This window comes from Macrobrachium nipponense, chromosome 1 (assembly GCF_015104395.2).
Source record: "Macrobrachium nipponense isolate FS-2020 chromosome 1, ASM1510439v2, whole genome shotgun sequence".
In the NCBI taxonomy this organism is placed as follows: domain Eukaryota; kingdom Metazoa; phylum Arthropoda; class Malacostraca; order Decapoda; family Palaemonidae; genus Macrobrachium; species Macrobrachium nipponense.
The window spans coordinates 172,812,529-172,830,835 of NC_087200.1; the positions used below are offsets into that span (position 1 = coordinate 172,812,529).

Genomic DNA, 18,307 nt, shown 5'->3' on the forward strand with positions numbered 1-18,307 from the left:
CAAACTCCCGATCTTGTGTGCGCGCGCTCAATTTCTTGAGGGCCTTCAAAAAGTGATTAATGTGCTACTGGAACCAGAGCTGCTCAAAATGTACAGATTACAACTTTATGACATATTTCATGTTTACATCTGATAATCTTCCATGGCATCTAGACAGCTTACTTAAGTTTTTCTTATTTACTGTATATACTTTTGTGAACAAGAGAGCATTGTTTTATGTTATAAGTTTCAAGTTTAATATTTCTGTTTATAGATTTCCAAATAATTATAAAACCTACAACAGCAAAACTATGCCTTTATTTCCTATCTTTTCTAATAATTATATAAAAGCTATAACTACATGGATAGAAACTTTAAACCTTATATTTTTTTTAATTATATATGAGCTAAAGCATATATCTACAAGGTTTAAATACAATCTTCCTTAACATTTATATAAAAACTAAAACAGCATGGCTGCAGCAGCTTTTGGATCCAATTTTTAATAGTAAAACTTTCGGATGCTAAAAAGTATCCTAGTAAATAATGTTGACAGTGATGAAAAGCCCCATGTGCTGTGTGCTTTCAGTCAGTATATATAGGACATATAATTAGCCCTCATAAACTAACATGACTAATTTCTTGAAAATGTATCCCATGCTTACATATTTATTTCTATTAAAATTATTATCATCAAAAGGTTGTCCCCTATTCATATGTGACAAGCCCACACATCTTCAAGACTACAAGACCAGTTTCCTTTGCATACACTGAACTGTAATAACTTTGAACATAAGAATGATATATACCTAGCAAGGAATTAAAATATGGCATCCAGACTTCTAAAACTTGGCATTTTGACTAATTCATGTAAAACTACAAAAAATCTACGAAACTATTAAGAAATCAATCTTTTAAAAACAAATATTGTTCTTGTACAGTGTGGCCCTACAACATCTGACAGTAAATTAGTTTAGGGGCTGAGAACACAAAATATTTTACAAACAAACATTAATAAATTCAATCTTACAAAGTATGGGTATGATGCAATAGAAGGGAATGATTTCCACATAAATGTTTCACCATGAAATTTTTGAATTTTCACATAAGCACTACCTACTAAAATACAAACCCTGCTACTCAACACCCCCTTCCATTTTTTTTTTTTAATGAAAAGTTGACTTACTTAAGTTTTTAAATTATGGAAAAAGTCCAGTCTGAACATAAAGTTCTACATCTATCAACAATTCAGGGAACATTTAATCAAATATATATATCAAACCCGCACTTGAGAACAATATCTGGTCTCTTTAGCAGAAATACTTGTAGTATTACATAAAAAAAAAAAGTAACAAACAGCTACGTAACATACCACAGACCTTTATATGATGATTCCCAACATGTTTTGTAGCTTGCACTATTGCAAAATATTGCAAGCCAAGCAAGCTGTTGCACTTTTGAATTACTTATTCACCAAAGGGCTGCTGCACTTCTACTCTATCTCAATTCCACAAGTCACACACCAACATTAGTTGAGGGAGGGTGCCCTACCGGGCTACTTTCCCAACAGGACACTTTAAGCCTCAAACTGAGACAGAGAGAGAGAGAGGAGCACTAGCTAGCCCTGTGGCATCAGCAACAAGGTACAGTGAGCCCTTATACAATCTTTACTCTTGTTTCCTCCCTCCTCCTCACTCCATTGATTTTCACTCTTTCTACAAGTCTTCTGGGCAATGATCATACAGACAACTCTCTATAATGCTAAACTGCTCTGTCTCTTTCTTCAGCTCTCCCAACTGCTTTTTTCATTAAATATCAAAACTGGAGAAAAAAAAATTGCTGGAATACACTTCTTAAAACTAAAAACAGTGATGTATGTATCAATGTTATTAGTAACAAAGGCTGTTAGCCTACCTTCATCTAAAAATCTGATTTCTCCCAACAAGACCTACACATGCAATTGAAGCTGTTAGACAATCCAGAATCCACATAAAAATGCCAAAGTATAGAAAGTAAGTAATATATTTCAAAGACTGATGTGTCTCTTCAGGTAGATAATGATTGAAAAAAATTACAGGTAAGGCAGTATTTATACCGAGAGACCCATTCACAGATAGCCGCTTAACTACTAGGTCACCCTAGTTTGATAATTTCTCTTAAATCTTCTTAAGCACTGGTTGAAGGAAGACTTTATCTATGATATCTGAATCCCAGGTGACCCTTTTTTTATGTTAGGCTCAGAGGTCTGGATAAACCAATCCTTTATAATAATAATAAGGCTGACTCTATCATCTGGCTCTAATACAGGCATTTGCTGCTATAAATCGTGACAAATTCCAGTTTATTCTGTGGTTATGGTTCTTTATATGGTTAAAAATAGATACGCTCTGTTGTCCATATCTAACCAACCGTTTTTGTAGTATTAATCTCTGGAGAAGAGATTTTCCTGTAAAACCATTATAAGATTGGTCACAGTCCAGGCATGGGATTTTGTGTGATTTTGTATACTTCTGTGTATTTGGGGATAAGCTTTTGTTGGACATTAATCAGAGATTTGGCTAGGGTATTTGGGTAGGTAAAGGCAAAAGGATTAGATTTTCCGAGTGTGTCTTAATACCATCCAGGTGTGGGATTTTTAATTCCAAAAATGTATGGATTCGGGAGATGGACTCTAGAATCGGACCCCTTCCCACTCACACAAGATTTTACTGGAGGAAAGAATTACAAACACAAAACATGACATCTTTGTACTATGCAGTGATATATGGAACCCAGTCTAATCTTCGTCTCCTCACAACGGATCACATATACATACAGGTATCTGGTTTAATTTTGTTCCGACATTGCTGACTAATAGCAAGACTCATTCCAACAGACTTTCCCAAAAGTTAAGTAAGTTAATAAACATTAGTGCCTGGAATAATCTTGAGCAAAAAAATAGTTTTAAATTTATCTAACAACCCCCTTAGTCTTAAATCTAGACTTATGCTTTGTCCTTATGTCAGACCGTAAAAATAGCCTATACTTTATAATTGCTTTTGATAAATTCATATTGGATAAAAATTACAGCCGTGAAAAAATATGTCTAAAAGACATTTTACTAAATGCTTTAACTGCCTTAATAAGAAATACCCTGTCCCCTTAAGATTTATGATAGCCATCCATACGCTATAATAGTTAATGTTCTAATATGTAGAACCCGACAGACAAAGACGGCAAACCCTAATCAACTCCTTAGTGACACAAACACTTAAGACAAACTGATGGAAAAATCCCCTCCAAAATGTCCCCACAGAAATTTTTTTTAGGAAAGTAAGCTTAATTGGCCAAGAAAAAAACAAAGAGCATTGAACTATTGGAGAAATTTAGTCATTAACCCAAAACTGCCTTACTTTTCACGCCTTCCCAAACCTTACAATGATATTCTTCCATTTAGACCCATCATCTCAGGTGCTGGAGCTTTCAATTATAAAATTTCTAAATGGTTAGCTGGCCTCCTTTCCCCTTTCTTAGGCACTTTTTCTCCCAGTCGAATTAAACATTCGGAAGATTTTTGTAACAGATTCAGAGAAGCACATATACCATTTCACAACATAAAAACTTTCAAGCCTGATGTACATTCGTTATTCATAAAAGTACCAGTACAGGATGTTCTAGTTTTTGAGGGAAAAATTAGCCCCTTTGTTCTGATAATTTCCCACTGGCCCTTGAGGAGTTGTGTAACTAATAGCATATTCTCGTTTGAGGAATCATTCTATAAGCATAAATTCGGGTGTAGCATAGGTAACCCTTTAAGTCCTGGGTTAGACAATCTATACACGGAATACTTTGAAACTATAGTAATAAATGCAATAAAACCCAAAAACATGCTGTGGATGAGATATGTAGACGATATTCTAACATTTCGGGATAATGGGTGGCACAATTTCAACGAACTCCTTTCAAAATTAAATGCATTAGTGCCCCGCATCAAATTTAAAGTTGAATGGGAAACAGGCAACAAAATTCCTTTCCTTGTTTTAATAATTAGAGGCACAACAGAATACAAATTTACCATACACAGAAAACCAACATTCTCACTTTCATATATTCACTACTTTAATTATCATGACATTTCTATTAAAATAGGCATAGCCAGCAACCTATTCTTATGAGCCTTACGAATTTGTTCCCAAGATTTCCTGGAAAAGGAAATTGAGCTAATTCGTAAGCAGCTTTCATCTTCAAAGTATCCTGATCATATAATCGAGAAAGCGATTCATAAAGCAAACTTAAATTTTCAACTGACTGCCTCAAGACAAGACCAGAGACAGGATTACGACAGTGACACAGACTCAGAAAATCTAACCCTTTTGACTTTACCTCCCCAAATCCCTGATTAATGTCTAACAAAAACCAATCCCAACCATACAGGTATATACAAAATCCCATACCTGCACCGTGACCAGTCTTACATCAGTTTTACAGGAAAATCACTTCCCCAGAGATTAATACAACATAATCGGCCAGTTAGATATGGACAACAGAGTTCAGTCATTTTCAACCATATAAATAACCATAACCACAAAATAAACTGGAATTTGTCACTTATAATTTACAGCAGCATATGTTGGTACAAGAGCCAGATGGTAAGAGTCAGCCTTGATTAAAAAAAGACAAGTAATGAACATCTCAAGGGGGCCTAGGATTCAGATATTAGATGAAGTCTTTCTTCAAACAACGTGTAAGATTAGAGAAATAATCAACTAGGAGTGATCTGGTTGTTAGCGGCTTCCTGTGGATGGATCTCTTGGTACCACCTTTTCTGTAATTTTTCTCATTAATTACCTATCTGGAGAGAGACAGCATTCCCTGAAATATAGTAGTACTTACTTTCTATAATTTGGTATTTTTATGGTCTCCTTTTATTAGATGGAAATCTGTTGTAACAGAAGATTTTCACCAGTCAAATGTGTGTATATATATGTGTATATATATGTATATATATAACATATTGAAGTAAATATTCCAGCAAAAATTACTCAGCAGCTGTAAATATGAAACCCAGCAATTTGGGATCAGTTGAACAAGGCACTGTGATTAACAAATACTAGAACAAAAATACTTAAAATCAAATAACATAAAAATGGTTTTGTCTGTATTAAGAAAGCCAGTCTATCTGGAAATATGTAATTTTCAACAATTATACTTTCAATATCACAACCACCATCATTTTAAACCCAGGATTCTGGATTGAACTCTTGCAAATTTCCCGCCACCGAATAATATTGAAAACTGCCTATATCAAAACCTTAACTTACAATCTTACAATCACTAAAGCAAATTCTCATACATAAAATGCAATCTGATAAAACTATAGTGTTAATTTGTTAGTCTAAAGAAGTTCCAGGGGCAAAGAATCATGGCCACACTAGAAGAAATGATGTCTGAACATGAAAGATAGTAATAGGTTGATGTGTCTACAGTTAAACTGTAGATGTGAGACGAATCAATGGCACAACAGGATATGATGATACCATTTTCAATGCACCACAACTTCCTTACCTCAAAGTACCAATACCATTCAAACTCCTATAACTTGTCAGTAGTGTTAAACATCTGATTGGAAAATCTTGAAAATAATTGTCTACTTCCAAACCTGGAAGATCAGCAAGCATGAATTGCACCCATAAATATTTGCACTCTAAATCAATGTATATTCATAATGGTAAGCAAGACCAAACATTTAAGTTTCCAAAGAACTTCCTATATCCAAGAATATTTACAGTTAAATCAGAGTTACTTTATCTGAATTTCCAAGAATATTTATCTGAACTTACTTTACAGCTAATCACCTAATGTTATCATTATAAAGAAACGACCATCGATATCAAATGGGTTACCAAATATTGGTATAACTTGCATAACATCAGCTACTGATTCCAAACCATGACTAAAAATAAAATACGCTCCTATAAACTGTAATGTCATTAATAATACCATTAAATAGAAATACAAAAACAAACTCTTAATAATTCAACCTTTTTGCAGTCTCTAAATATACATTTTCCTTCATACTAATGTAAATAACAAAACCGTTCGCCAGGAAACAATCCTACGCACCATATCAACGACCAAGTAACAATGTTGATAATGTTGCTGACTGATGTAAGTTTGAGTAAACCAGCGCAAATTGACTTTTTATTTTCCCTACCATTATTATAAAAAAAAAATCACGCAAAGTCAAAAAGGCCATAAACTTAAAACAATCCCAGGCAAAGTATGACTGAATATTACACGCAGAAAACTGACAAGGACTGCTTCCTGTGATACAACTAATATAAGACCTTGAAGCATACCAAGACAGAAATATAGTTCCATTTAGTCTGGAATACATCCAAGAAATGCCTAGTCATATTAACCAAAACTAGCAGTGTTGAAACAACCACCCATGAGCATGACTAGTACAATCATAAGGTGCAACAGTGTTACAGCTGCTGAGCTGTTAAAAGTGATGATGATGTGGGAGCAGAAAGAAGAGCAGTAGAGCTGGTGATCTGTTTGACAGCTTGTTAATAGAGGTCTGAAGAGACTGCCTCTGTACATGACATATAGAGTTGGGGCCCACTGAAACTTGCTACCTTTAAGTATTTACAAATGCAATCCAGTGATAATAACCTGGAAGTGGCCATAAAATATGAGGTTTGGGCCAGATCTTTGGTGGCTGGTGTTGGTGTGCGCACAGCAGCAACGTGGCACCAAGAACACAGCACATGAAGTGGGGTGGATCCGCAGCCGACCGCCCCCCGAGGGCAGCCAACCACCGGAAAAAGAAAAGAATATATTTAGAACATGTTCCTTATATGCATAAAATTCCTTAGCTTAAAATACTCACCAATCAGTATTAACACCATTCGATAAAACACATACTAGTACGTATATACAAACTTTAATAATAGTGAGTTTCTGGATAACCGAGTCAAGGGTTTCTGAAAAATAAGCAATAATTTTCAGTAATAATAACTTAAAATGTCTTGAAATCCACACTAAGATAAGATTATACCATAATATACAAGTGACCAATACCACATTATGAGGAAATTTTTATATTCCACCAACTAAACTTCAAGATTCTTTTTGAAATTCCTTCCAAATAAAACATTCAACATATTAAATATTTTTTTAAACCAGAGTATGGATAAGAAAGCAAAATTGAAAACCATGTTCACCTTGACCGGTCAGAATTATCAAAATAAAAAGACAAAGTTTATACTATCAAACATAAATGGCCGTAATTCACCACAATTCTGATATACCGACAACTAAATCTGGGAACATACTGAAAATTACAGATGTCTTACCACTCATTGTTATGATCAGTAAATTCCCAAACCTGACTCAGTAATTAGTCCTGGTTAAGTATAAAACTTGATATAATTAGGGTCAACCTATCTGTTCACACTCTGGTCGCCACTCATCCAGCAGTGTAGTTTTTTAGTTTCACAAATTATTTTCCTCAATTGTCAAATCGCACAATTCCCTTGGGCAGAACCTAGAGGATGTAATTATGACTCATTGATGGGGTAAGAATTTTCATGAACAGGTCCTATAACCAGACCTTGCCGGATTTTTAGCTTATCGCATAAGACTGAGACAAGAAAAGTAAATGTCATACTTTCCAATTGACACACTAATCTGTTAAGCATGCTACACATATTGGATAGCTGAAATCAATGTAATGGAATCTTGCCTGGGATAACAGACCCACTATTTTTCTTTTTTGTAAACAGCCACCTCTCCACATCAAATTGTGATCTATTATGTCTTGTCTCATACAAGTACAGTACAAAAACAAAATCAATTATTTTAAGGTAGAACTTCTGCTCAAAGAAAAGTGATGCTAACTTGCTTCAATACCTGTTAACAAAGTAAACTGCTTAGTACAAATTACTTAAGAAACAAAAAAAAAATTGACAATGCCTAGGAAAGTGGATACAATGTTCTGTCTTCCACCCAAAAATAGTGAGAAAATACAGTGAGAAAAATACAAAGTATGGCAATTAATTTTTAGCAGTACAGCATCCCTCAAATAATTAATTACTTTTGTTGCACAGCTATATGTATACATATGTCTGACATTAAGGTGCAACCTGAATTTAGATAAAAATGCAAGTCTTGTATTAGCTCAACAGACCTTATGTATTACTGTAACTATAAACTTCATCCCAAAAATCAATCTAAATCCAAATAGTTGGTAATGAATTCATTCAGTTACAACCTGGAAACAAAGAATAAAAAGTGTGAAGTATAAAAATTACAGACACATGCTAATAATATAACCATAGCTGATTTTAAAGATAACTTGAACACCAAAGAGGTCATAAAACTAACAGTATCAACCTCAGTTTTTCTTAATTCATAAGCAAATCTGAAAAGTAATACTGCATATTTCTTGACAAGTAAACCTTACTCAAGAACCATTACAATATGACTAAATATTAGAACTTAAAACCTATATCCTTGACTCCCCATAAATTACATCTTGCAGACAGAGGATAAGACCAGGAATGGATAACCTTCACCAACGAAGCATTTTCAACTCTGTAGAAGATAGTTACAACTCAAAGAAATTTATCATCAGAGTAATAATGGTATATTTTTCCCTCTGTGAAACAGTTACAAACTGAGGACACGTCTTCATTATGCTTCTCATTTGAACTTTCTGTAAAATATAATTATCTAAACTATACTCTAACTTATTACACTTTGGCAGTGGGCAAGTTCAGAACTGGAATTGCTCATTTTCTGGTATAAAACATGAATCAGACATTCCATTAACAGCACAAAGCAAAATAGTTACTACTACGCAAGTCTATTAGATTCTGACGATTAAGTTATCCTAAAGCCATTTTCTCTATTAATGAGATTGATAATATAATCGATCAAATAATAAAATTATCCTCTCTTGATTTATATACAGATTACCTAAAATTTACCACCGATTCTGCAAATAATACTGAATAAACACAAGTCTTATTGGGGGAACAATTAATTTTTAATTATTTTTTGCACATTGGTTTTCCATGCATTTTTTTTTTTTTTTTACAATGTCTTTCACAGTGCCATCAAAATGAAGAACAAAGTTGTCCATGAACCAATCTAAATATTCTTTTATATCAATATTGTTTCTAGATGTTTATACATATAATGTTTATATATCATAAAACAGTCCAAATTAGTGTATATCAGACTTGATCCAATTTAAAATCATTCATAGACTGACATTTTACAAGTTTTTTTTGTTCACAGTGCTGTTAAAGCAATGAACAAGATTGTCTACAAAACAATATAAACATCCTTTTATACCAATGATGTTTCTAGATACAGAAGATACCCTGTTTTTGCTGGGAGATAGGTACCATAACCCTGCCCTTAGCTAAATTCCGTGAAAACTCAACCCTTAATGGACAGATTGATCCTCGGGAGTAGTAATAACAGGTTTGGGGTGTGAACGGATTGATCGTGTAGATAAACAATATTAAGCGGCATCGATTTAGAAAGAATCAGGCGGGAAAGAGGTGCCAATAATTCTATAACCCATAAATTCACTAATGGCCACTTTTACACTGGCTAAACCCACAAATCTGATGTCTCAGGACTTCAGTTCTGCTTGTAACATCTAGGGGGAATGTATTAAGTCTCTGTCTCACATGACGTCTTTTTGTAAATTTGCTCGTAAATATACCAAGGGGTTGCTGTTGGTTTTGGTTCTTGTCTTTAACAATAGTATGTTGGTTCTAAATGTAATTTTACAAAGAAAAGTGCAAAGAAATGTTAGAAAAAACATGTAAAAGTGAAAGTATAGCTGACATATCATGAAAGATAAGAATTAAAACCAACAGCAATCCCTGGGTATATTTATGTTCCAGTAAATAAAAAGATGTCCTGAGACAGAGAGGGTCAGTACAATCCCCCATCAAGTCTCGAGAAAACACTGATCCTTCTCTGTCCTGTACTGGGGTACTAGAGTTGTCATAAGTCATTTATGGTCCATTAAGTGATATGAACATCTTTCCTGCTAAATTAATGCAACCTCTCTAGTGCATCATATTAATACTCGTATGAGTAAGCCCAGCGTTCGCTCAAAAGCTGTTAACAGTTCCTTATATGATCATGTCTGTCTAGTAAGGGCTAAGGTACATCCAATAAATACATGTATATGGACTTTAAATCATTCACCTGAACTGAATGACAGAACTATGGACAAATACATTTATACATTAACAAGTTCATTATTGCAACCATTGAAAAAAAAAGTTAGGTCTACAACTAACTGCCTTTGATTAGGCCTATGATTTTGTAAGCTTTAGGTTATGTTTAAACTTTTATGAGGTGGTGCAAGTCATTTAATGCAGCATTACAGTAAATATTCTGACTAAGGCATGTGGTTGCACTGGACTTCAGGGCTAGGATACTGTGCATTGCAATCTCAGACCCTCTACACGTTATAGGACACCACTGTACAGATACTGTTACTTCCTATCATTGCAAATTTTTCTACAGATACTGTTACTTCCTATCATTAAAAATTTTTCTACGTGTAGTTTATTCATGATATTGCAGTAACAGTAAGACTGTAGCAGTGACCAATGTTCTTTACACTGAAGCCATCCCATACTAGGAAAAACCCCTTTAAAGTGAAAATAGCTTATAATTGCAAAGTTTTTAACTATCACCAAGTCAAAAGATGACCATATTAACAAATAGGTTCACTATCTGATGCCAATGGTTGGGAAGTGGTGCTCATATGACAATAGTTTAGTTTTTATGTAAAGTGAAACATGGATTCTTCCATGAAGCCCAACCTGAATTGCCCCTTTCACACAAATCCCAATAGAAAAATTTGATACATCAAACATCTTCACTACAGGACAGTAAACATGAAATATATCATCAAAGGTACCCTCAGAAGTGACCAATGAAATATAAACACTCCTAGTTTGGACTAAGCAAATGCACCTTCATGCTGTATTGGCAGAATTTCCTCACCAGAAACATGAACAAAACTTTACTGTAAAAGGTTAATGCAAAATGAAGAAAATCTTCAAAAAGCAAGGGAAATAAGTACGATGAAGGCAAAACTCTTTTGACCCAGCCTTTTGCAGTTCAACAAACATGTCATATTTGATTGTACGTACCAATAAATGAGCAATTTCAGGTATTGTAACAAAAAGTAATATTAAGTACTGGCAAGTAAAACCTTCACTACAGGCAATCCCCGGTTTATGACGGGGGTTCCATTCTTTCACCGCGGCGTCAGCCGAAAATTGCCATAAAACAAATCATTGTCAAAAATCTAAGAAAACCTTACTTTTAATACTTTAATGCTTCTGGTGTATTGAAAACCACTATGTAAACTGCATGTTCATTGCATTTTTCATTGAAAAAAATCAAATACGTATTGATTATTTTGCTATTCTGAAGTCATTTTTCTTCTGTCGGATTGGGATCATAACCTGGAACATGCATCACAAGCCAGGTAAAAATTTCTGATGAATATATTATTATTATTATTATAAAAGTGTTGTAACCTACGAAAGTCATAAGCTGAGGACTGCCTGTAACTTGAAATGGTGTACAATTCAAACAGCAAAAGACCCTAATTAAACAATTTTTCATATTCTTAACGCAAAATATTTATAAAAATATCAAGTATGTAGTATGTATGTATATATATGTATGTATGTATGTATATATATATGTATATATGTATGTATTTATGTGTGTGTGTGTGTCCTTTAATATCTAATTCGTTCTACCTTGTAATTAATATAGTTTCATGCATGTTAACAGAAGGGGAATTTATAGTTGATAAAAAAAATTGGTCGGCTCATGGGCGCGAACCACAGAACCAAGAATTCAGGATATACAGTTAAGTACTTTAAACAACACGACAAGATAGCCATGTGGTTTAAAGCACTTTACTGTACATCCTGAATTCTTGGATTCCTGGTTTGCGCCCACAAGCCAATGAATTTCTTATCAACTAAAACATTCCCCTATGGTTAACATATATGCAAATATAATCATTCCGAGGTAGAGCAAATTAGATATTAATGGACATCTGTAACTTAATGCATATAGTACATGAATCACGGTGATGTGACAACTCGATATATATAAACACTGCTCTGGCCAAAACCTGTTTTCTTTAGGGAAAAAACACCTGCAAGATTATTAATACAATGCAATAACCTTACCTTATAGGTATAATAATACATTTTTAATTTAATTTTCAATAAAATCAAACTACAACAAACTCTCAGTTAATTCACAAAAGGTGATGAGGCATTCTTGACAATATGACTGTAACTATGATGAACTACAGGTTACAGCACGTTCTAAAAAAAGTCAATTTATAAATATTTACGAATCATGTGACTAATATTTACGTAATTGTGGTATGGAATTTTTCAAAATTGTAAATTGTCTAAATTTTACAAAGAATCAAGTACTAATATTACTTTAACACTTCAAATCTGGCTTTCTCAGCACAATCTATTTCTTTTGCATATTTCAAAATTGAACAAACAGCATATTTAAAGACCTAAAAACAAAATTCACTATGATTAAAAATTCTTACAAACTTGGAGAGACTTCAAGCCCATAGCAGTAAGTGATGGCATATAAGTTGAGCAAACCTCAAAAACTTGTCCTTCACAAATAACTTACACTGACAATTAACCCTTTAACGCCGATTGGACGTATTAACGTCGATTTAAATTGTCTGTTGGGTGCCGATTGTACGTATGGTACGTCGATACAAAAAAAAGTTTTTTAAAAATTTGTGGAAAAATAGTTAAAAGGCCTACTAGGTGAAAACTTTTGAATCACATGCCTTGGGGGATGCTGGGAGCCCACGGATCAAGCTGTTGTTTTGTTTACAATCGTTACCCAATCGCGCAAGCGCGAATTTCTTTCTTCTCGCACTAAAAAGTATCAGCGACATATCTCAGAAATTATTTCGTCACTGACATAATTTTTACACCATTTTATATAAGCCGTTACATGGAGTAGTATATATGAAAATGTGCACAATTTCATGTAGAATACAACAAAAAACAACTCATGGTTGTAGCTTTTATCAGTTTTGAAATATTTTCACATAAATAACGATGTGCCAAAATTTCAACCTTCGGTCAATTTTGACTACCGAAATGGTAGAAAACGCAATTGTAAGCTAAAACTCTTAAACTTTTTCCTTACATTCGCGCGGTAACTCTGCCGAAGATATCATAAATTTTTTCGTCCGATTGTCGTAATATTTGCAATTAGCTGTTACATAAAGTTTTATATATGGAAATGTGTGCAATTTAATGTAGAATACAACTCAAAACAACCCATGGTTGTAGCTTTTATCCGTATTGAAATATTTTCATATAAATAACGATGTGCCAAAATTTCAACCTTCGGTCAATTTTGACTCGACCGAAATGGTCGAAAAACGCAATTGTAAGCTAAAACTATTACACTCTAGTAATATTCAACCATTTACCTTTATTTTACAACAAATTAGAAGTCTAGCACAATATTTCGATTTATGGTGAATTTATGAAATAAACTATTTCCTTAGGTCCGTGCGGTAACTCTGCCGAAAAAATCAGAAATTTTTACGTCCGATTGTCGTAATGTTTGCACTATTTTAAATTTGCCATTACATAAAGTTTTAAATATGAAAATGTGTGCAATTTCATGTAGAATACAACAATAAACAACCTATGGTTGTAGCTTTCATCAGTTTTGAAATATTTCCATATAAATAACGATAAATAGAAAAAATTCGTCCTTCGGTCAAATTCAACTCGACCGAAATGGTCGAAAACTGCAATTGTAAGCTACAACACTTACAGTCTAGTAATATTCAATCAATTACCTTCATTTTGCAACAAACGGGAAGTCTCTATCACAATATTTCGATTTATGGTGAATTTTTTAAAACTGCTTTTTTTTACGTCCGCGCGTTACGAATTCATGCATCATTTTGTGATAATATTTTCTCTGTTGCCTTGATTGTTTTACAATGTGTTATATATACCAAAATGATCGCATTTTAGTGTACAATACAAGGAAAAAAAATTAACTCGTTAGCTTTAACTGTTTTGCTCACAGTGCGATTTGTATACAATTATATATGAAATCTTTTTTTCGCGCTGTCAATATCCCAATATTTATAATGATATTTTTTTTTTTTCATTTCTGATGGTTGCATACTAAATTTCAGGCAATGACAAAAAATAAAAAAAAGGAGCCAAAAATGAACTCTTAATCTTGAAAACTAAGCATGCTGTGATTTTTTTTGGGAAAAAAAAAAAAAAAAAAAAAAAAAAAAAAAAAATGAAATATAAATAAATAAATAAAAATAAAATGAAAATAAAAAAAAAATAAAAAAATAAATAAAAATAATTAAAATCCGCTTCGGTGCTCACTCGCGAACGCCGCCGGCATACGGGAGACGATTTTTAAAATACCACTTCGGCGTTTAAGGGTTAATTACAATGTACTTATTTTCTTTTCCTATCATTACATCTACGTACACACTTAAAATGAAACAAAATAATTTACTATAAAACCATTGACAAATTTACAATCACACTGCAATCATGGTCATGGTTTTTAATTGGTAATATATTGTAAATATAAATGGTTTAACAAGGCCACCGATTCAGTTTCTTTAAACTATTAAAAACAATAGAATCAAAACACCACCACCGAATTCATAATTCAGGCAATGTGTACACCTATGGAAGTGCTATGACCAAATACATACAACGGAATTTGATTACTACACTTAAAATATTTGCTGGTTACTGTGGAAAATCAGGTTATGTACATGTGCTTAGAAGCCATCACTAAAATGATTGATTAAGTCTATGAAGATTATATTCATATTTTTATCTTACTGTGTCCATATGAAGGTAAAGACCTGTTTCACAAATGACCAAGCAGTTACTGAAGGAGGAGGGAAGTATTAACTACTCAACTGCTTTTCTGGTATGATTTCACTAACTTGAAAAAAGTTTTGAGATGCAACTACTGTAAATAAAACTGTCAATCTGCTAGGATAAGTTTTGTAGACTTTCTCTCTCAGAAGAAATGATGCACGTATAGGATGGACAACAGACAGCCACCCTGACAAAAGTTTCCATCCTCTGATTTGTACTTGCATGGTAAACCTTTGTGGTTGCAAGGCTTTTTCTGAGGCACATTTATGTAAGATGATGATCTGGCTAATATGCATAAATGTTGCTGGTACTTTCTTTACAGTAATTTCTTCAACACTACTAGTAGATAATACTTATAGTTGGGAAAAACTTTCTATCGCAAGAGTATATACGTATAATGTTCTAAAGGGTCCACAATAATAGTGTGTTGTGAGTCAGTGTATATTTTTGTTTTAGAATTATACACAGACTCGCAACACTGTATTATTGTGGACCCATTAGAACAATACTTATAGTGCTGGTGGTAATAATAACAACAACTCTGTACAGTACGTATAGGTAAATAATTTTAGTATGGAGTTGGGCTTGGTAGTATTGACCATCAAAGGAAAATTTAGCCTACAGTGATGGAGAATCAGGGATAAGAGTAGCCTTTCATATATGACCTGGGGATGAATCCCCCCCCCTTTCAAATATCAAATATGGTAGCTTCTTAATTAACCAAATCTGTTTATAGTACATTCATCAAGAATGGAAGGATGAATGGCATGTATCTTGTTAAATGAACAATGAATTTCATGCAGGTGGTACATAGGTGAAAATCAATTAATTCCTGCACAACTGGTACTACCAAGCCCAGCGCACATATAAATCTCCAGTGAGTCACTCTTAGACACATCTAAAGCCGTGGAACTTTCCTGGTGAGATTATATGGATCTCAATGGCCTTATGTGAAAAAAAAAAAGTGTTAAATAACAAGATCACTGAGCCAAATTTCTACTCTCATAGGGCTCACTCACAGAATCTTTTTATAACTAGAAGTGAAAATGGAGTAATGTAAAGTTGAGTAACTTGAGAGATAGGTAAAAATATATGAATAGAAAAGAATGACAGATAACAGGAAGATTGTTTGTTTGACTAGTGTTTTTACATTGCATGGAACCAGTGGTTATTCAGCAACGGGACCAAAGGCTTTACATGACTTCGAACCACGTCGAGAGTGAATTTCTATCACCAGAAATACACATCTCTCTCTCCTCAATGGAATGGCCGAGAATCGAACTCGCGACCACCAAAGTGGGACGCCAACACCATACCAACCACGCCACTGAGGTGCTGATAACAGGAAGAAAGCAATGGAGCCACAAAGTTAGTGATGAGAGAGAGAGAGAGAGAGAGAGAGAGAGAGAGAGAGAGGAGAGAGAGAGAGAGAGAGACGAGAGAGAGAGAGAGAGAGAGAGAGAGAGAGAGAGAGAGAGAGAGAGAGAGAGAGAGAGAGAAAGCAGGTTTGAACCTTCATTAGAAGACACTTTTTTTCCATGAAACAATCTAAAGATGAGGGTATTGGTTTACGACTTGAGCCAAAATCCCAAAGGGGTTTTTACAAATAAATCATATACCATCTACCTACTCTTTCACAATGTGTAAAGCATACAACCTGAACCTATTCTTTCACAGTATGATCATTTTTTTCAAATCTGAAGATTTAGGAATATTTTGCATTAAAACTTTTTACACTATCATCTACAATTAATACAGACCAGCAAATATACAGTCCTCAATATCAGCATTAATCATGGCCAATGAAGTTTACACAACGCAACCAACCACCTACACACCCACTACTCTAATAGTGAATAAATGAGGTTTAACAAGCTTCAAATAATTCAACTAAATCTCTCCAAGATAAGAAATTCAGAGCTACTCATAGCCCAAGGGCATTGATACATAATACTGATCAATAAAAAATAAAAGGACAAAATGGTGAAGAACTCATCTTCTCTTGATATAAAACAAAAATGGAAAAGGCACCACTTTCACGTAACATGGTGCTTATAGCCCGTCTTAGCTCTGTTGTACTAACTGATGTACAACAGTCACTTCCCAGGCATTGCTAAGAGTACTGAGCTTCAATAAGGTTAGCATTCCAAGCACCCCTTATGGTCATCACCCTATTGAGTTCTTAAATTAGATACTTACCGCGAACGAGCTGACAACATCTGACCACATGGGAATGGGGGTGGTCTATTGCGACGTCAAAGCCCAATGTTTGCAGTAAAATATTCTCGTTGACCACCAACTCCTGGGCTTTTTCTAAATAAATCTGAAAAAAAAAAAGACAATTCATTTAAACTATGAGGAAAATTTGCAATAACCAATGGTAAGGTTATATTTTCAAAAATAGAAAAAATTATACCCATAAAAACTTAAGAAATACAGTTTAAAGGCCCACACATACCTCAGACTGGGTGTCCAAAGCCGGCTGATCACGGTTCAAGCAATGGTAAGCTACTTTGATCACATGTTCTAATTTTCTGGGTTGTTCCTCCACTTTTGCAGCAAGGAACAGTACAGCTGGTGCTATAGCATTACGATGAAAACGGGTGAATGAATGATACATATAAAACCGATGCATGTAGACAATGGCAGTGTTGATTGCCAGTTGGTTACTGAACAGCAGTTAAGGAAACTTTGACATTCTGATTAGACACAAACTAACAATAAATAGCCATAGGTAAAAAAATATACTGCTAGATACTCTTGGATTAGTTAAAAGGGGACAAAATATGGGCTACTATAGAAGAAAAAGTTAGAGGAAGCTTAACTATATTTTAACCTTATATGAAGGTGTTTCAATTGACAACTTTTTAGTAAATCATTTACACAAAATTAACATTTTTATATAATCTATATTTTCCAATGGATACAATCAAGTGCGTAATATGTAGCAATATTCCTCATTGTGCTGTATGCAGATGTTAAAACTTGGTAACTAGACAGTTAAGTGGCAATAAGGAGGAGTGATTAGGGGAATCTCCCCCTTCATCTGCTGTCATTGAGAGAATAAGTGGGGTTGTTGAAATGGGATCATGATAGAAAGCTCTGGTTTGCTAGGTAGGAAAAATATAAAATAACTAAAATAATTTATCTATTCTTTAAAAAATAACATCCACCTTTCACAAAGGAGACACTCAGTCCCAGTCCCCCAAAGGTGCGAGGTTCTATCATAACCGACAGGAAGGTTTAAATCTCCATCTAGAAATGTCAAACTACTGCCTCTCATAGGGAGGAGAGAAGAGAAACCAACCATATTCTTCAATCGCAACCTGAAGTCCTGTGATTACTTT

The 18,307-nt window shown here is 34.0% G+C and overlaps 1 protein-coding gene across 2 annotated transcripts in view; it reads right to left on the minus strand.

The window, feature by feature from the left end:
* The window catches only part of LOC135219841 (cyclin-T2-like), a 44,886-nt gene that overhangs the window by 19,043 nt on the left and 7,536 nt on the right, over positions 1–18,307 (minus strand). Inside the window, exons 2-4 of one of the 2 annotated variants that reach the window (XM_064256953.1) lie at positions 17,419–17,629; positions 17,160–17,283; positions 6,637–6,682 (exon numbers count right to left, since the gene is read on the minus strand). In XM_064256953.1, the coding sequence (XP_064113023.1) occupies positions 6,637–6,682; positions 17,160–17,283; positions 17,419–17,629 (381 nt within the window). Of the gene's footprint in view, positions 1–6,636; positions 6,683–17,159; positions 17,284–17,418; positions 17,630–18,307 lie in introns of those variants that run through there. The other variant, XM_064256954.1, reaches the window with a different exon arrangement.